Genomic DNA, 20554 nt, shown 5'->3' with positions numbered 1-20554 from the left:
GTCGCGCACGTCCCGCGCGACTCGTTCTCTCTCTGCCCGAAGGCGAGCGTTCCGGATACTCGCGTTGTCGCAACCGTTTCGAGCGGATCCGTACGCGATCCCAGCATTTATTTTTCACGCGAGTAAGCCGGTATTTCGGTGCGTTCGGTTCGCGCGACCTCCCTTCCGGGGTAATCGAGGATATTCGTCGTCGACGTTTTCTCGGGCCCCGAGCAATTGACTGTTTGCTTCTTGATCGCTCCTAATTACTCGCAATTAGCCGGCGTAATTAAGTAGGCTGATGTCACCGACGGTCGATGTATTTGTGAATCGTTTGTCCGTCGACGTCGGTCCACCGCCGCCATCGGAACTGTCCGTTGTTGCTCGCTGTTGGAAAGTTACCGGGGAATCGTGAAAAAGAAGAGAATCGGACGAAAAGGTGTGTACGGACTGGTGAACACCGCGGTTGATTTGTGCCAACCGGAGGAACACGCCACGGTCCCGCTAACACCGGGAACGGGAACGGGAACGAGAAGCAGGTGGCAACGTGCTAAATACATAATAGCAGTCGGTGCAATCTACGCCAGGACGACGTCCCACGTATATCTCTCGCATATTTCCTATGGTGAGTGTCGATCCATTGTTTTCCCGTATTCGTCCAACGAGACCGCCCGATTCGTCCGAATCGAGCGAATCGACCGGTGTTTCGCGTTGCGTCTACTCTACGGAATCGGTCTCCGTCGAGAATCAATTTTACATCTCGATAAAGCGCTGCGAAACTTTCGACGTAGGTGCATCCGTAGGCAGTCGTAAAAGTCCACGAGCACTTTAGAAATTACGATATCAAGGACAATACAGAGTTTCGTCGAACCCGCAGCGAGGTCCACCTCGTCGATCCAAGTTGGAAATATCGAACGAGCTTGCTCGAAAACGTCAACGAACCTGCGCCAAAAATCTTCGTTAAAGTATTAAAAATTGTACAAAATTTATCTCCGTTGCACGGGTAACGTCATTTTATCGGTATTTCCATCCAAGTAAATACAAACGGTGTTACAACAGCGCGCGTTTCTTCCTTTGGTATTGCAATGGACGAATATAAGTACACTCGTTCGATTGTACCTCGATTATCGTTTATCGCGATGCTTTCCACCGGGAAATATATTTCGTATAAATGTACAGGGTAGATCGAATGAGTGTCGCGAAATTGTCACGCGTATTCGAAGCTAAGAGAAATGCCCCGCACGAGTCAACGACCCCTTTGTTTTTAAGATACGGTATCGTGGTACGGAGTCGTGGCAGGAATTCTGCGAAACGATTCTACAAGTTTAGATATTAAAAATTAACGGAACTCGAGCATGACAATTTCGGAGATCGGTCGCGAAATATTCTTCTCGTCGAAGTTGTTACGTTTCGAAAACGTGTTATTCGGCGATCCACGCGTGTCCGAGAATCGCGCAGCTCGCGTAACTGTCCAAAAACGAGTCTCTTTCGATCGAATCATCGGCGTAGGAAAATATTCTTGGACATCGAGGAAGGTTCCAGTCGTAGAAAATATTCAGCGACCCCTTGGTATTCGAACGAGCATTGTTTCTTTCTTCCGACACGAGTCGAGCCGTTTGTTTGGTCGCGAACGCAAAGAGATCGGAAGAAAAAAGATTTATCGCCGTATCGAAGAATCAAGGCCGCGATTCCGAGTAGCGTGTAGGTACCGGACTCGGAGAACGAGCGACAAAAGGAAAACGCGCGGTTGATATCGCGGTAATAATATAAATTGCACGAAACTGGCGCGCACCGGGAACGAACGGAGGGCACGAACGAGTTAAGAACGCAAAGGACTCCGTTGCGCGTCGATAATGACCCAACGAGCTCGCGAGCGGCTCCGATTTCGCGTGGACAATAATAGACCGGGCTTTATCCCGCGAGGCGTTAAAAAGTTTCCATCAAAATTCGGAATGTCGGTGTACCGTGTATTTATATCTGGTCGGCAATTGCGAGGCTCGCGAGCGATAATCGTTGCCCCGATACCATTAAGTTAATCTCGGTAATTAAGAAAGTTACTCCGGGGCCAGGCCGCGCGGGAATGTCTGGTAGCGAGAGATTGAAACCGGCGTCGGGTTTCGCGTCTTGGGCTTCGTTCCCTCCGAACTCGGTGATAATTCTCGCCGACTACTTAGCTGCGTTCCAATAATTAGGGTGATAATTATGCACGATCGGCGTACGCGGCCGCGTCGAGCGCGGCCTGAAAATGCTAATTGAAGGATCGGCCCCGAGCCGGCGAACGCAACAGAGGGTTCTTAACCTTCGCCGTTCGCGCGATGCTCCGGGATCGATTGCGTCGCGGAAGAGAGAGAAACGGTAGTTCGCGCGCGTCTCAGGCGTGTCATAATCGTAGAATCGCGGCTCGTAACGTCTCTGTGAACAAGTTGCGCGATGATATTCGTCCGCGCGTGGATTAAACGGCGAACGGATTCGCGAAGTCGACGATCGAAGCAACTTCCTAGGGAAAAATGAAAAAGGTTTCAAGGGACGACGGTGTTGACATCGAAATGCCAAATTTCTTGAAAAGAGTCTCGATAAGCCACGAATCGCAAACCTTGAATCTTACCGAAAAGTCCGGATTTCGAGTTCCACGACGCGCCAAAGAAAGCTCGAAATGTCCCAAATCGAGTGGTCGATCCTCGAAAGTCTCTTCCTAAAATCTATTTACTATTCTTCTATTTACAAGTGACGCTCAAAGTCGAAGTAAAAGACGATAAAATATTACTGTTCCGCAACGAATATCGACATTCTCAATTTATCCGCGATTTATGCAAATGTGCACGCCGTTTCGCGTACAGAAAAATTCCTGTCGAAGAAAAATGTTAGTAGGCGGCGACGAGAAGCTGATACAAACCGAAGTAAATGTTTCAGGACGGACAACGATTCCGCGTACGATTTTGTCCGAGTCCCGACTCGCGAATCCTCTTCGATCTCGCAAAAACTTTCGCTTCTGTGCTCCTCGAGATTCGCGCGGTGTTCCGCGTTACGAATCCAAATCGTGCACAGTTCGTTACGGAGCACCTGCGCGAATTAATGCACCGTCTCTTATCGAAACCCCAGCGGCATTCAATTTGTACCGCCGGTTTCTGTCGCTCGGCTGCGTAACAAATGACTCGAGCCTGCATAAAAGAAGTTAGGCGTATCGTTCGATCTAAATCGTCCGCGAAGTAGCACCGCAACGGGCGAGCGGTACGTGCGGTGCCGCGTGCCGCGTGCCGCGTGTCGAGCATGCATGCACTCGTCATGAAACCAATTAACCCAGCGCGCATACGCGTCCCAGGTATTTTCGATGAAATGACACCGTCAGTGAACCCGGCACGGCGGTGGTGCCGCGTCCCGGACCATGCGATTGGAGAGGTAAATAGGAGCACGTGCTGGCAGCGTGACTACGAGCGACGCTGCGGGGACGAGGACGGACAGCACGGGGGTCGAGGGGGCTCGGGAGGGGACGTTGAAGGTGTGCGGAAGGGGTTTGCGGGACGGGGGCGGATTACCGTACCGGGAAGGGTGCCGAGGGTAGAAAATCAGTGCGAGCAACCCGGAGGGTAGAAGAGTTCTTTCCTCGCCACCTCGGGACCATGGCGAGCCGGTGAAAGATAGAGGGTTAGAGGAGGACGATCGCGGAAAGAGGGAGAATCCCGCTGGGGAAGGGGAGAAACCGAAGAGAAAGAGAGGAGGAAAGTAGCGGTTGACGGAGAGTCGAAGCCGGAAAATCCCAAAGGAAGCACTCGACTCGCGATATGCTCGGGACAGCCGCTGCTGGGAAAGGAAACGGAAAACCGGGTGAGCTTTTCTTATCCGTCGTTGGAGAGCTCGCTCCTCCAACCCGGGTAAATTGATACTCGGATGTTGGGAATTCGAGGGAATTAAAGACGCGAGATTCGCGAGCTTTCTCCAGCGAGAGGAGATGCTCTCCGATCGCTCGCGCGACCCACGATTCGAATTATCGCCGATAGAGATGTTACGGTTCCGTTTAATGCTATTTGAAAACGGGTCACCTTGATGTCTTGGTTGTTTCGAAGAATACCAAGAACGGTTGCATAAGAAAGAGTTGTACGGCTTTGAAGAGAACATAGTAAGGTAGCAATAAATTCTTCGCGAGCGAAGTCGTAGAGAGGATTCGAAGTCGACTTTGTGCTTTTTGCTTCTTTCGAACACCATCTTCGGTTTCCTGCGGCAGAAATCGACCGAACAACGAATAAGAAAGATCGAAACAACTATTTAAACAGATGATAACATCAGTAGTCTCCGTGATGTTTCGTTTTCGAATTAGCGTTCGAACTTCTTTCTCGTCTGCGCCGTCCGAGGTGTGCACGCGACGCGGTAGTATTAGATTTAGCACTTTAAACCGGGACGGCTCGCTTTCAGCGGCACACCCTGTACAAGAATGTTGTCGAAACAAAGGATTAAACTTCGGAAAGATTTCTCAACGATGGAAAACTGTCGAACTTGGATCCGTGCATTTCTTCTCGACCGAAGTTTTCTCGGTCGTCCGGATCGAAGTCGACTTCCTATTCTTCATTGCGCAGCGGGCATACGATTTGAAAAATAATTTTTTCCACGATACGACGATTCGTATAATCAATGTTGATCGTGTAATCGAACAAATTCGTATAATTTACGTGCTTAAAAATTCATTCGGACAATTATCTCGATGGAAAAACTTTGCAGTCCCTGCGACGAGTCGTTCGAACTTAAAAATTTTGTTCGGTTCTTATCTCGAAGAAAATTCGCGAGAAATTAACAACGATACGAACCCTTTCGTAGCATTGTCGTAACGCGGAAGAGTACATTTCCGTCGAGAAAAACACGAAGAGAGCACGCGTAAACGCACGGTGATCGCGAGTAATACAATAGAGGAGGAAACGCGGATATTGTCCAGGTCAAGAAAAGTAATCGATGCTTTCCCCTTCTTAAATCCTTCCACATTTCTCCTCGTTCCTCCGCGTTTATCCTCTGTCTCTGTTCTCCTTTTCCCTCGGCTCGTCAACCCCCGTTTGCAGCCCCATTCAGCTCCCTTTTACCCGATTCAACCCCTGCCGACGATCCGGCGCGCGATAACATTTCGCTCGACAACTTACCCACTTCCAGCTCGCTTTGTAGCCTTGCTTCTCTATTTTCCATCCGGCACCCTCCATCGATTATCGACTCACGAATCACCGCCGCTAAGCAAGTTACGCCACCGTCTTCGAGCGTCAAATGTGAATCGAGTGTTTCCCACCCGTTTCGTGCTCGACGCGATATCGCGTATTAATCGCCGAGACACGCGCCCCCTCGCGTTTGATTAAACAATTTCCGGTAAATAGGAAGACCGTTTTTGTTTCCCGCTAGCTCGTCGATTCGTTTTTCTTTCAGGGGGACGACGCTCGGATCGAGTTTCGACAACTACCATCTCCGTGTATTCATAGATCGGTTTGTTTTCTCCAACTATTGACCGACCGGCTAGCTCGCGCCAACCCCTGTTTCGCGTTACAAATCGACGCAATAATACACTACGAGAATATTTTGCCTCTCGAAGATGGTTTTTATAATCCAACGGTCTTGTATCTCGTACGAAATTACTCACCGCCCTCGACGAGTTCCTTTTTCATTTTCTATACTCGTGTCCATCGAGTACAGAATTCGAACTCGATCGAATCTAAATCCATAGAGGTGCACGCGCGCGAACCACATCCAGAAATCCTCTCGAAACTTAATCTTAATCGCCTCGATTTGTTTTCAACGCAGTTTCGTAACCCCCTCGAGATCCGTTATTCTCTGTACCGCAATTAAATACAATACCTACCGGACCGAAGTTCAATTTCAATTTTTGAAATTATCATTTGTGCCATTATACGACGATCCTTACACCTTCGAAAATTACGTATCGATAATGTGGTAATGCGAGAGGATGAAAGAGATTGCGTGTGATCCGGAGAGAATCCAAAGTGTTTCGAATAGACGAGCGAGCGAAGAGTGAAAGAATCGAGATAGCGCCGGCCTAGGAAATTTTCGGCGTACGTAACCAGACGCATTGAGCGAGATTGAGAATTAGAACGAAAGGGAATGAACGCGTGGGAGGATACAAGGTGCGAAAGAAGAGCGTTTGGACAGTCTTTAGCAGTCATTGGCAGTTATTGGCAATCAAGAGCAGTCGCTGGAAAATCATCGAAGCGCGTCGTGTCGCGAAAGAACAGCGTAGTCAGCGTAGTCAACGTTGTCAGCGTAGTTGGCGTAATTGTTAATTGTGTGTTTCGTTAATGTTTCGTTCCTATTACTACATCATTCGATACACGTATATTCCAGAACTTTATTCACCCTTATTCTATAACCACCGCTACTTAAATAAAATTACCACAATAACTTAATAGAAAATGAGTAAATATTTTTAAGAAAACATTCTCGTTGAAGTTGCAACTTGCATCTGTCAGGTTTCTCGATCTTCGCTCGGAAAATGAACCACGGCCTGGGTCGCCACGGTTCGGATTCCGTACACCAGCCTGGTCGTCCACGGGTTCGAGCTTCCGGCTTAAAAGTTGGACTTTTGCATCGACAGGACGGTTCAAGTGTGCCCCGGGTCTTTATGTTCGGGAATTGACTTTTTGAGCGGTTTTTACAACGGACAAGGTACGAGATCGGAACCCTTCGTCGCTCGAGGTCTTTCTTTCTTTTGAAGCGAATCCCCGTTGGTACTCGCAATTGGACGACGCGACGCCCTCTGGCGCGAGGCGATGCGTGCGGTGTCATTAATTCTAATAATTCATAAAGAAGCACGCACGTGCGTAACCAGAGTGGGAAGGCTCACGCACCGAGGGACAGAGTGATGCTCCGGCACGAGTGTTTTTGTACGCTCGATGCTCCTAATAGACCTAATTTGCGTGTAAAAGCACTCCCGAGATTTCCGTGCCTCGTCGCCCTATTGAGGACTCTTTCCCACTAGGCTACCGGACAGGGGAAAGGGTCCCGGGAAGAATTTAAATTCTTCGAAGAATGGCCCGATGTTCCGCGCATATTTCACGCTTCCCTCTCTCTGTCTCTTCTTTTCTCGGTCACTGTGCGTACACAACTTTTTTTTCAGACACCAACACCGGAGCAAACGTTCCTCCGTTGCGCGAGACACCCACGAATTATTGTAATCGTTGTACCTGAAATTCTTTATTTGCCAACTCGAATATTTTTCTCGATATGAAATTTTCAACGATTTCGTGTTACATCGAAATACAAATTGTAATTTTTTTTTGGCTATTCAACGATGGTAATGAAAATATACATTGTTTAAAATTGTGGTCAATAAACGATGTCCTTTTCGGAAACAAATATCGGAGCTTGGAAAGATTTTTAGTAACTGAATTTTCATCGCGAAAAACTATCGAGGTTTGTACCCCGTTTGGAACAATCTTTGCCTATCGTTACAGAAAATACCTTCTCAAAAGTTCAAATTATTCTGCAATGGTGTACCATGTAAGAAACGATTGTTTTTCCTTGTGAATGATTTCACTATTTTTTTAAGTCTTTGGAATATTTTAGTAAGTATACCGTAACTTTCAAGCGGGAGGTGTACGTGGTCGATATAATAATAAAGTTACGCGCGCCTTGCTCTTACGAGCATCTATGTTTCTATTACGGACATTCCATAGGAAGTATTCTTGAAAGTGTTTAGTATTCGTGTAACGTTCCTACTGTCTTGGGTAGAATGTTTCTAAAAAAAATTTGATCGAAATTTGTCACCTTAATATACATTCGGACTTACCGATCGGATTTGTACACGTCCGAATTATTTCATGGATAAACATTGCAGTTTGGAACAGCAGCTCTTACATCGGTTCTGTATTAATTCGTTTTAAGATCGTGTACTGTAAAATCAATGCGCAACCCGCCAATATACGGTGCATTCGATTTATCGATATACCGGTTTAGGTTCGTTTTATTTTACACTTTGTCTCGCGCGTTACTTCGAGGTTAGATATAGAAGCAGCCTCCGATTGGAGCTCGCCTTTACGTAATTAGACGGACACTCTGTTATGACGCGTGCACTTTCTCCTAATATGCATAATAAAGACGGTGAATCGATAATAATAACTGCACCGTCCCACGGTTCAGCGGAGACGAAAGACTACAAGTTTCGAACGCAACGCTACAAAAGCTAGGCTACCGGATGGGGATGAAAATATAAATCGTTACGAATCAATCGACACACTGTGCACAACTACTCATCGACCAGTGGCTCACTTTTGAAGGACGCCAGCGGCAAAAGTGCCCCTTTCGAATGGATATATTAATCCTATAGAAGGAAGCAATTTCTTTTTACGATTCATAGTCAAATATTTTCCAGTCGGATCGATCGATGAGTGCGAGTACTCTGGAAGCACGACGGTTAATCCCGTTACACGGGGGAGAGAAAAAGGGTCCAATGAACCGACCGGCACGTTTTTGGGCCAGATGTTAATTCCAACGACTCAGCGTGAGCCGCGAAGGCGGTTTAGTACGTAAATACATCTTCAGCAGGGGGTACCATTATAATGGGCATGTGCGGTTAAAGTTCTATTTGTGGTAATTCGGAGTTTAATGCACTCACGCTCTGATTTAGCCGGCGGGCTGACACTTTTTTTGTCCGGCGCAACCCCAACGACGCTGGCGCCGTAAAACATGAAATATTCTTCCTGCGTCTCTGAGGATAGCCTCCGCGCGCCTACGTGCCTACGTGCCCGCGTATCGTCTCATATTTTCCATCTTCCGCGGCAAATTTTTGATACCGATTTAACGTCGACCCGTCCCTCCCTTCTCTAGGGTTATTTTCGTTCAAATCGCACGTGACTTTTCGCGAGCGAAGCCTTTGACCAGAGTCTGCGATAACCGTTTAAGAAACGTTAACCGGTTAAGGAATAATTTGGACGAAAATAATCGAGGAAGTACGAGCTAATAGAACACAACGAACGCGAGAATACCGAAATATTTCTCAACTTTGTTACTCTGAAAGAAAATTTACACGAATCCTGGAAAATATTTATACAAACGGAATAACGTTTCTCGCGCGAGTCCTGGCGCGCTCCTCGTTCGCAATTAGTACTTCTCGACTAGCTTCTGTCTATTCCCCAATGCGGATGTACTTTACGTAATGCGAATTTTCTAGTTACGATGCTCGCTGAAAATTTCCCGTAGAAGTTACTTCCTTTTCGCGGAAAGGTGTCGAGAGGTCAGAAATTGAAGATCCGCACACGTTTGTCGATATCGATCGTCGATCGACCCAAAGTTTCGAGTCTCGAAAATCTTTCTCGACGTTCGATCGAGAATATTTTCCGATGCATCGATGAAAATACAATATCGGAATACGTTTCGTGTTCCTTGGATTCCGATGTCTACCAATGATCGGTGAACTCTCGAAATCTCGAGTCACGTGCAGGAAGCAGATTTTGCGATCAGAGTGTTCGGAAATCCTTGGTCTCGGAGCGTCTCGGTGAAGCGTCGAGATCTCGGTGTTTCGATTTATACGACGATCGAAGAAGCCGGGAGCGGATTCGCGCATCCTTCGACAGCGTGGAAACGTCGATTTGGATCCCCGTTCCGTTCCGATTTATGGACACTTGGTCGATCGAAGGTCCGGTTGCGTTACGCACACTCGTCCGCGCGAAGCCGTGTATCCTCGACGTGGCGTTCGCACAGTCGCATTAACGGGCCGCTGTACAGTTTAATCCTTGCGTTTCGTGACTCGGGACAAAGCCCCTCGGATTTCTGACGGAACGGTATCGCACGAAACGACCATTACCTCGGCCGGCACTTAGCCGGTGCGCTTACGTACGTACGCGCGTTAAAGATTAATTCGAATCACTCGATACGCCACGGCTGTCCCTCGTGGGAGGAACCCGGTACAACGGGCGACGACATTTAACCGAATCGTTGCTGTCTCGAACCAGTTTAGAGCCATTAATAGAGCCTGGACAACGCTGGAAGGAACGCTCTCGCTTCTTCGAGATTGCGCAAGAGGCGTACACCTTCTAGTTCGGCTGCACCGGGGAATCGAGGTGTCGAATTACGCGAAAGAAAGCGTTCGTGACCGCTTGTAGGGATTCTTTCGCAGATTCTTCGCGGTGAAAGTACGAGATCCCCGTGCAAAGAAACCGAATCGTAAAAGAATCCGAGGACACTAGCGCGACGACGGTAACGATCATCGAGGAAGATGTCGTGGACACCGACGAAACCTCAAAATCGAGCAGAAGTCGACACAGAGTGTCCGGTGTATCTCGTAGATGGAAACGAAGTACATTGCTTCATCGTGTGACAAAAATTAGAATTTTAAGAAAGCAAGTGACGCGATAAATCGAAACATGGAGTCCGAAGAGAGCATCGAAGAGAAGTGACAAATTTATGGATTCGACCAACAACCTACGAACACGAATCGCGTAATTCACCGGAAAGTGAGTTTTCAACGTTGAGAGTTCAACACGCGTTGGATGGACAGCGATCGGTGACATTTTTAAGAGTATTGAGAAACCACGAGGATCGTTTTCTCCCAATTTCGAATTTTCTCTCCTTCGAGAGAAGAAGGAATATCGTTCAGCCCGAAATAAGGAACTCGCGCAAATTTCACAGCCGCTTTTGTTGCACCGGATTTCGTTGAATCGAGTTCGCATTCATGCTTAAGCGTGGTTTAAGCTTCTTTCTCGCTCGGTCTGTTTTGCGTTGTAAACGCGGCCAGGCGCCACAATGGCACGATTATGCGCTGCCATTAGAGCGCTCGATTGATTACGGGATCGTGAAAAAAAGGACTCGACAAGGACAATGTCGCGATGGGCGGCTGCCAACTGGTCCCGCTGGGATCATTTTATTGGCCGCGTTTCAAGTAGGAGGGTAACCCATGCTGCCTTCGTCTTCCACTTTCCGTCTTTCTCTTTCGCCTTTTCCTCTTTCTCCGACTCCTCGCGAACGACCTTGGACTTTCGTTTCACAATTCGAACCACCTTTTTCGACGGCCCGCGACGGATTTTGGCATTCCCTTCGCTGCTATACGCTAGACTCTGGAGTCTCCGTAAATTAGACGCGACTTGGATTTAACCACCTCGGATTTCATTTTGACCTTGCGCAAACATACCTCGAACGCGATTCACGTTCAACTTAAACCTAATTGATAACCCGCAAATTTAAATGTATCTATAAAAACATTGTGGATTGTAACATTTTGCAATATTTCTTCCAACCTGACATACGAGTTTTAAATTCCGGGGTAGTCTAAGTCATGAACCAACATCCGCAACATGCTCGAAACGTCACACGCGTTCAGTTTCTGGAATTCACCGATTCCATGTCCCGACAACCGATCTCTCGCTTCCAAGGATTTCTTGTCTCCGACTTTTCCTTCGTCCATAGACGAAAATTAAGTAGTTACTATCCAAACTTCGAACTACTCTTCCGACAGATGCGTCCGAACCGGCTTGTTACAGACATCGCCTAATTGTCCGCTACACTCTTCCGATGAAACACAGTACCGCGTATTCCTTGCAAACGTGCTTCGATCTCAACCGTGGCTCTATTACGTTAATTTGTAGCAGCGATAGTGTATTCGCGTCATCGCACGCTACACTATAGAGTGTCGGACGGCCTTACTATCCGTTAATCGAAACGACGCTCGACGCCGGCTGTAATTCGCTACCCACGATCCTTCGAAGATAGACGACGTTCGTTGCAACATCGTTTGCAAGTGCCAACGTTGTCTGCGTTACTTTCTCCTATTGTTTTTTCTTTTTCACATTTCGAAGTACGCTTTTAAAAGCATACGGCTTTGCAACCCGTTGATCGAAACGACGCTCGACACTGGCCGTAATTCTGCATGATCGTTCGAAAAGGGATGACGTTGTAACATCGATCGCCAGTTCCAGTGTTCCCTGCGTCTCTCTCCCGGATTGTTTTTCTACTTTTCGAAATATACTCCAAAAAGCGTACGAACGTTCTCCGACATTCCAAGAGCACAGATTACGCTGTTGAACAATACACGATGCATTGTGCAAGAAAATAAACGTGTATATTCGATACCGAAAGAAAATAATACGAGCTAGAAGTCGAGAGAACTCTCACTCGCACGACGATACTCTACCAGGTTGTGCAACAAGCTTTGATGTTCGATAAAACTTATCGAACAGTGTGGTACTATTATTGTTTTCAGACGCACGTTTTCTATCCGCGGTTATCCTACGCGCGAAAATCTTTCCAGCAGGATTCGTCCGTCCATCGATTCGCAAGTGTTGTCAATCTCGTCTCTCGCAATTAGGAGACAATTGTCTAAATTTCTGTCGGTGGTGTAAAGTGACGGTTGCGTGTTCGAGGTTGCGTCGAGTTCCCAGTTGCTTCCGTAGAAACGGAAGTGGGCGCGTGCCTCTCTCACCGGGCGCGACACGTATACCAGGAAATCGAACCGGCGCATAAAACGGGCCAGCGGCGTGTCTGAGAAGACGCGGGTAGTTCGCGGCATGCGCGGCCATATGGCGATTATCCGCGTCCGGTTATTTATAGTTCTCTCGTTGGCGGCGAGGCGTTGCAGGAGCGCCGGCCAGAAACGGAGCGCGTTTTCGCGGCGAATTGGACCGAGCCTAAAATTCTAAAACGGCCGTAGTCTTACCGGCCACGAATCGCTCTCATAAATCGTAGCCCGGACTTTGGGCGGTTTACACGCACCTCCGTGGTAGCCTGGAGGCACCGAGCGAGCAACGGTGGAGAGACAAAGAGAGACAGAGAGACGCGGTCACCGAGGCACAGGATCGGGAGAGGGGGAGAGAGAGAGAGAGAGAGAGAACCGGCCAAGACTATGTGGAAACTAGCTGCCGGCCAGAGGCGCACGGTTGTTTCTAAACCCACCTTATCTACTAGCCCCTATAATAAGCTGCGATCTGAGACCGTATATCCCACCCACAACACACACACACACACGTGCACGCGGACGCGTGTGCGCGCACACCGTTGAGCATAGAAGAAGCCAGTCGAGCGTAGACACGTTCGTAACGTACACACAACTGCGGCAGCCAGTCGAAGGAGCTACCCGCAATTCCCGGACGCTTATTCACGGTGTTGTAGGCCACGGACCGCTTGCAATTACAAGCTGGTCAACATATAATTATCCCCAATGACCATAAATTACCGGATTTTTATGCGCAACATTCTTAATTACCCTTTGAATTAACATCAATCAACCCTCTTAATTGTACGCTGCTGCTGGCGCTGCCGGCGTCGCTGACGCTACGTTGCCTCTCTCGGTCGTATCCTCCTCCTCCTCCTCCTCCTCCTATTCCACGTCCACCACCTCCTTCGCGGAGCTTGATCGGTCGGGAGGATGGCCGGTACGACGATAATCCGAAAACACGATACTCGCCCCGGAGCGAGGACGAGAAATATCGAAAAAGGAAGCAGGTAAGAGAGGACGAGGCGAAAGTCAAGGGACACACCGGGAGTCGCGGCAAAGTCGCCCCGAGGGTGGCTTTCAGTGGTTAAACGTCTGATCGCGGTGTGCCGGAGGGAGAGAGAGAACCAGAGAGAACCAGAGAGAACGAGAGAGAACGAGAGAGATCGACGGAGGGAAGAGGGGAGAGAGAGGGAGAGAAGAGGGATCGCGAGAGGGAGAGAGAGAAGCTCGCGTCGGGCTCGTGACGGCTCGTCGCATAATGCACGCGTTTTAATTGCCTCCCTAGACACTCGAGCGATCCTCGTATCAATGGTCCCGGTGTTTTAATTGCATATTCGATTACGTGGACTTTCACCGGGTGATCTCGTCAGCAATTATCGCTCGAGGAGACATGCTAGGATGCACCCGGTGAAAGCAGATACTCGTTGTCCGACGAAAAGAATCGGCAGCCACAATTTCCTGGGAAAATTGCTCGGACTGGTTAAATCGATGGCTCGGACCTCCTCCGTTTCGCGGACACTGGTCGTCTTAAGAATACCCGTCTCGAAGACTCCCGGCTGGAGCTACCTTAACCTGGAAGTGCTTCGATTCGATCATTATCCGTGTCTCGATATTGCTAAAATTTGCCCGGGCGAGGTCGTTCGGTCGAGACGTTTATGATCACCGAACGCGTTAACGAATTACGAGCAAGTTTCGAGATTCGATGTTCCGTTTCCACCCTTGGCTCTTCCTACGGAGGAAACGATCTGTGTCCATTTGCACGTAATTACTACTTAATTTCGCTCGTGTTCCTTCTTACCCGAGGTTCGACGATCTTTCGAGCAAAGTTCACGGTAAGAATATACCACGTTGTTCGATAAGTTTTGTCAAAAAATACTACGACGCTTCAACGTTTGAACAATTGTAAATATACGAACGAGTCGAGAGATCTGTACGAAACTTCACACGTGTTCATCAAACGGTAGTACCATCTTTAGAAAGATAAAACGACGAATCCGATAGCTCCATTCCTTATCGAACGACGAAACTTATCGAGCAACCTATTACTACGTACGAGCAATTTGCTTTTAATTTTTTTATCGGAGTAATCAAAGATTGCTTGAAATAGTAACCGAGAGATGGTTTAGTTTTCCAAATATTAAAAACGAGGAAAATGAAAACAATTACCCGGTCTTTCCTCTTTTTTGGCTACTTCTGCGTGTACAATTGCAAAAGTCTAATTTACAAAGTCTAAGATAAAAAGGTACGTAGCCTGTTTTTGTTAGCCAAATTCATTTAAGCCACGAAAAATACAATGGAAATGAAATGTATCGATGATCGTGATAATTATAGCTAAATAGCAGCAGGTTGCCGAACGGTGCTCTCGTCGATAGAAGAATTTATAGAAAACAAATACTTGTAAATCCTAAGAAACGAGATGGTGGATTAACGCGTTAATCGAATGTATAATTACAAACTCGAAGATGCTTCGAATTGTATATTCTATAAAATATAACAGTGACTGCTTAGACGAGAAAAGGGCATTGTATTTAAATAAAAGAAGGCAACGTCGTCCTTCGTAAATAAAAATACAGGATGCTGTTAGGATCCGAGACGCGTAACTCTTCCTTCGTAAATGAAAATATAAAACGGTCCAAGGAGACGAATTTGCGATACAGTTCACGCAACCGTGCAATATTTTCGATTCTCGCAATTTTATCGAGAATCTGCCGATCGTCGTGTAAATTATTCTCCATAAACTTTTCTCGAACCGATTTTGAAACTTTAACGGTTATTAAAAAATTCCGAGGACGATATTTCGAGTTTCGTAGCGCGCAACGAAAGAAACGCGGCAGTTTCCAGCACTTTCGAAGTGTATAAATACTTTCGAATCGGACTCGCAATTATGCACGAACACAGGATTCGTAATCGGCAAAGTGGAAGGTTATTCCGAGCGGGATTCAGCGATGATCGATCCTCTTCTAAATTCGAGCGGAAACACGACGCCTCTCGAAGGCCAAACGAGAAGGTAATAATTTTCAAATATTAAGGCTCAATGACACTCGAACAATCACGGTTGTAATCATTTTCGATTTCTTCGTCCCGTCGGAGGGATCCTCCTTCCGTTTCACCTATCACGATCGAGAGGGCGATGCGATACGCTAATGAAACCGCACTCTCATTAAAGCATCCAAATCGACGATACTAATTGGCCGGCTTTCGGAATACCCGGCATTATACCTCAGGATGCGATATAATAATCGTTGCGGACGAATTCGGTTTGGACAGCCGGTGGTTAAAGCATCTAGTAATTTCACGAAAGCGGCTCTAGAGCGATTAATATCATTCCGGCGAAGATTAACAACCGCAAACGGAAAAAAGGCCGGCACGACTGACCATCGGTCGTCAACGAACGATCATTCGGAACGGGTGGATCGTTCGAAATGGCCACGATTCGCGTTTCTCGAGGTAAACGCGCCCTTCGACGTTTTCTTTCCGTTCGGGCGGTTCACCTCGTTTATCCAACGGTGATTCCAATGCTCCGGCACGGTGCTTCAATTTTTCGCGATCTCCCGGTTTACCGAATCTACGAACACTGTGCGTTCGATCGTCGTGTACTATTTCGAGCAGCGCGTTAACCCTTAGTCGGTACGGTTTCGTTCGGATACTCGGTACCGTGGGATCATTCGTGACCCATTATTGTTTCGCACGGTAAAAAGGAAGCAATCGATTTTTCATCGATGACCAGACGATACCAACCAGGGATCGATTAAGTACAATTCGATAAAGCACCGTACGGTTACGAAGAATTGCCCACAGTGTCGAGCCTCGAATTTCTAAAAATCTTTTCGCGTAGCTCTAGAAATAGTAACAACTCTAATATTTTACAATCGTTTCTATTCGCCGGTCTTCGTACGCTATCCGCGTAGTCGCGCGTAACAAGTTACATCATATTGTATCTCCCCCCTCTCTCTACATGGAACCATCATTCCATTTTCAGGAATAGATTAACCGCGCGCCGCGATGATTTCTCAACCGATCGTCGTCAAATTAGATCCCCGCGGCGATTAATCGAGGAAACTCGATATTCCCAGAAATTCACCGCGCGATCAAGCGCGAGAACGTCCAACGAAACTGCAACAATTATCTACGTGTTACATGGCACGTAACACATCGTATCAAAACCCGATGGATGTTCATAGCCGTGAACGCGTCTCATCGTCGCGGAGCCAAGGGGTTCCGGCGCGGTCGAGCTCCTTTTTGCCAGCGAGCGGGCGCGTCGTCGTTTTAAAAACCGGGCGAGAAATATTTGCACGACGACCATTATAAAACGCCTTTCATGAGGGACAAAGTAGCTGGCGGGCAGAGAAGGTGCGCGCTCCCGCCCTTTGACAATAATTTGTCCAGAATAACCGGCTCGTTTCTCTCTACCCCGGGCTTCCGCTCGATGATCCATCCAGCCGTTCGTCATAGGCGCACGGCTTTTAAAAAAGTAAAGCGCTGGACTCGGGCCAGCGCAAAAATAGAAGCAGATGTTGTTAGTTGCGTTCAGCAAGTACACGAACCGCGGGCTTCGACGATGGATTCCCGGTCCCGGTTCACGCACACACCTCCCCTACCCTCGCGTCTTTGGGGTTCCGCGGCATGGAACGAGAACCGAGTGGAGCCGCTCCCGCCCGAAACATCGGGTGATTTCATTGCCCTTGAATTCTTACTAACGGGCCGCTTAGATAAAAATAATTAACCGAACGTACAACGCGAGGTGTCCGTAGGTGGCGTGCGCGCGTTCGCCGTCGCGCTCGCGATGCTCCTCGATTTTATTCTCGAAGCGTCGGGACGTTCACGCCCCTCCCTCTGCAACCCCTTCTATCTTTGCTTCTCCGCCGACCAAATGTTTTTGCTTTGATGTCGGAAGATGAACGGGCCTCCTTCTAATTTCCACTGTCTGCATTCTTAACAGCTGCACGCACCACGCTTCGATACGGCTGGCGGGAGGCCCCGCGTTTAATTAGTATCGTGTTTATGCGTGTCGCCCGCGCCCTTTCAAGTTCTCGACCTGCCAGGGACGATTTCAAATCCTATCGATCGTCCCTTCGCCTCGCTGTTTCTCTACACCGGGAGATCGTACGGGAACTTTCCCGCGCGAACGTAGCTCGGAAGGTTTCTACAGGGTGTCGGGGAAACAACGAACCGAATTCTACGGGGAAATACGGAACGTCGAGGAAGCGAGAGGATAAGGTAACGCCCGTAGAAACGATCGAGTTTCGAAAATTTTGCTAACGGGGCACTGTTATCGTTTTCTTCGCATTTAGAACGTGTTATGTATACGTATGCGTGTACGTATACAGCGTTCGTTACGACGAGACGAGTAACCTTGCGTACAGTTGCGTATAGCGAAAGGAAAAACAATATCTGTCTCGAAATAATAATATACGTATGTATACGGCGAGTCTATGATCTACGTCTGTGACTCGGTTAATTAGTTGCGAAGATTTTCGGGCAAACTAAATTGTACAAATACGGTGTACCTTTGGTGGGCGATTTTAATTTCGACAGTCGATTAAACGGGTCCGCGTTACGCATCTTCGCGAGTATAAAATTGAAAGAAAAGAAAACTTTGCTCGAACGATCACTATTTAGGTGCGAGCGCATGCGACGAGCGGTTAGATGGAAAATAGGGTGGAACGATTTCGAGTGGAAGATTTCTTTAGAAATTCCAAAACGCTTACCGTTAAACGGTATTAAAACGAATCGAGATTGTCCGGTGCTCTCGTTACGTTTCCTGTGCCTGTTGTTGCGCGTCACAATTGACTAATGGATGGAAACAAAGTAGCTAACGTTACTACGAGTTGATTAGTGAGTCCGTGTTAACCGAGTGTTTCCTCGTCTATTCCCACGACTACAATGTACCCTCAGATTCGTCATCCCCTTTGTCGAAGGAAACCGCGCTCGAAAGATTGGTCGCCTCGGTGCTCGAAGTTCTCCTTGATCAACGTTCGCGCAAGAAAAGTTGTCGTTTCGAACGAGATCGTCGGTCCGCGATGTTCCTCGACCTCGATGGATCGAACGCGTAAATTATATTCTCGCTATTATGGAATTGGCCGGGACGACAGGGTCGCGCAGCGATTTCGACTATTAGATCGGTCCTCAGAGAGTTTTGGTCGATTCGCAGATTACGAGTCCCCGGGATGCAAGGCTGACATGGCGGAGGGTTCGGCCGAGGAGGAACAGAGCAGTACTGCTGCGCCCGCTTCCCCGCCAGCTGATCTTCGCACTCTGAACACCCGATTGTCGCCGCCTTATCACCACCAGCCCCATCTCCACCCTCGTCTTCAGCATCTGCCGCATCCCAACATGTTGGCGACCGCCGTACCGCCCAGGCACAGCCTCAGCATGCTGTCTCATCAGGTGAAAACGGAACCCGAGTTCGATGGTCCCTGCGACGTGCCATTGAATCTGAAGAGCGAGGTAAGTCCATGAATCTCTATGAACTATTGCTCGCGATCGATTAGGATTCGTTCTAATCGGGCGGGAACAGTTTTCGACGAAACTTCGATCGGTCGAGCGATTAATTATTCCGGTAATCCTCGACAATATCGTTCGATCACGAGGAACCGGATCAATTTTTCCCACAATTTTAACCTCGCCGCGGTTGATCCGTTTCTTTGGACACACCGCGGCGAATCTCCGCGATACGGGATTCGAAATCGTTGCGAATTTACGATTTTGTAGAAATTTGTAGAAATAGAACCGTGCAGATCTAAATAATTGGAAGATATTTCGTGCGTCGAGTTTCGAAGTATCGGTCGATTTGTTCGAGTAGATAACCGTTCAATATTTATAATCGTCTGTGGTAACTACAGCGTCGCTACATACTTACCGATGTCTACGCATCGTGCGATCGAAACGAGTTGTACCTTCGATCTTGTCGACGTTAGACGAAAACGGTGGAGACAAAATTGAACGGTACTTGCAACGCGATGTCTCTCTTCCTGCGATTTCACTGTTTAAATATCGTTCCGTACGAGATATTCGAACCGAGAGAACAAACGGTCTGGAAAATGCTTTTCGCGCGACGATAAAACGTTCGAAAAAGTTCTTTAACGCGTTTACACGCGAAACGACGAGAAGAATCGACCGTTTCGAAGAAGTCTTTCCCCGAAAGATCGACCTTTACCCCGTTGAACGTTGTTTCTACGATACGACGTGCCCCAATTGCGTAACCAGCGTTGATTCGACGCTTTCCGAGCTCGACGATCCTTGTTAAACGTTGCACGAAATTATTATAGGCGGAGGATTCTCCGCGAGGTCCGTGGGTGCGAGTCGTCCCGGATGATCAACAAGAAAGAGCCCCCTCCGTCGAAGCGATCGTCGCACTCGTTACCAACGGTTTTGTGTGTCAATGACAACCAATTGTCCGCTTAAGTAGCTGCCGCGCCGCGTCCCAACCTAAATCGGCCAATGGTCTCTCTGACCTGTATACGATTAACGTACAAAACAAAGCGTGTCGAACGACTTCCATGTGGATGGACGGGGTCAATGTACAGCTCGTTCTTTCTACGAAGATTGCACAACACACGCGACCGCCTCGAATCGAGCGGAAAATCTTGCGCCCGGACACGTCCCTGCGTACACACGCCCACGTGATACAACCGCGAAACTAATAGATGTAAGATAGAACGGGAACACGGGTTTCTCGTTTGGGATTTTCGCCAAGTTTCGCAACTCGCGTACGAATCGGTCGCGCGATCGAACACGATTTAGGCGGAAAATCATACGTAGCATAAATCACGCGATCGCGCCGCGCCGCGCCGAGTCGCGCTGCACCGCGTCGAGTCGCGCGGTCGCTTTCTACGACTGGTATCAGAGGTTCCGCGAGTAGAAAAAGAGACAAAGGCGTTATCGCGAAACACGTAAGTGCCCGTTGTGCCAATCTAATCTCCATACTTGGTACACGTCCGTTGGTGCATTAAGCGGCTGGAACACTGGCACGGCTACGGATTATTACCAGAAACTGCCCGAAAAGGGTGCTCCCGTTAACCGATCGAGACTCGTGGGAAAATCGTACGGATAGAATGTCAAAGTTTCTAACGGGCCAGCACCGCACCGACGCCGCGCCGCGCCGCGACTTCTCCGCTCGCGCGCACGACATTTGCCTAAGCGTTTGCGCGAAAGACTTCCGCGTTCCAGCTA

General features: G+C 48.2%; 1 protein-coding gene across 5 annotated transcripts in view; it reads left to right on the top strand.

Annotated features, from left to right (window-relative positions):
- Window positions 1-282: 282 nt before the first annotated feature.
- Pdm3 (POU-domain protein pdm3) overlaps window positions 283-20554 on the top strand; it is a 218128-nt gene continuing 197856 nt past the window's right edge. For 4 of the 5 annotated variants that reach the window (XM_076324150.1, XM_076324152.1, XM_076324151.1 and 1 more), the window contains exons 1-2: window positions 471-604; window positions 18534-18829. In XM_076324150.1, coding sequence (XP_076180265.1) covers window positions 18563-18829 — 267 coding nt within the window. In that variant the 5' untranslated portion in view covers window positions 471-604; window positions 18534-18562. Of the gene's footprint in view, window positions 605-18533; window positions 18830-20554 lie in introns of all 5 variants that reach the window. The other variant, XM_076324154.1, reaches the window with a different exon arrangement.

Source organism: Ptiloglossa arizonensis, chromosome 12 (assembly GCF_051014685.1).
Source record: "Ptiloglossa arizonensis isolate GNS036 chromosome 12, iyPtiAriz1_principal, whole genome shotgun sequence".
NCBI lineage: Eukaryota > Metazoa > Arthropoda > Insecta > Hymenoptera > Colletidae > Ptiloglossa > Ptiloglossa arizonensis.
The sequence above is the reverse complement of the archived record's forward strand: the minus strand, read 5'-3'. Positions and strand labels throughout refer to the sequence as shown.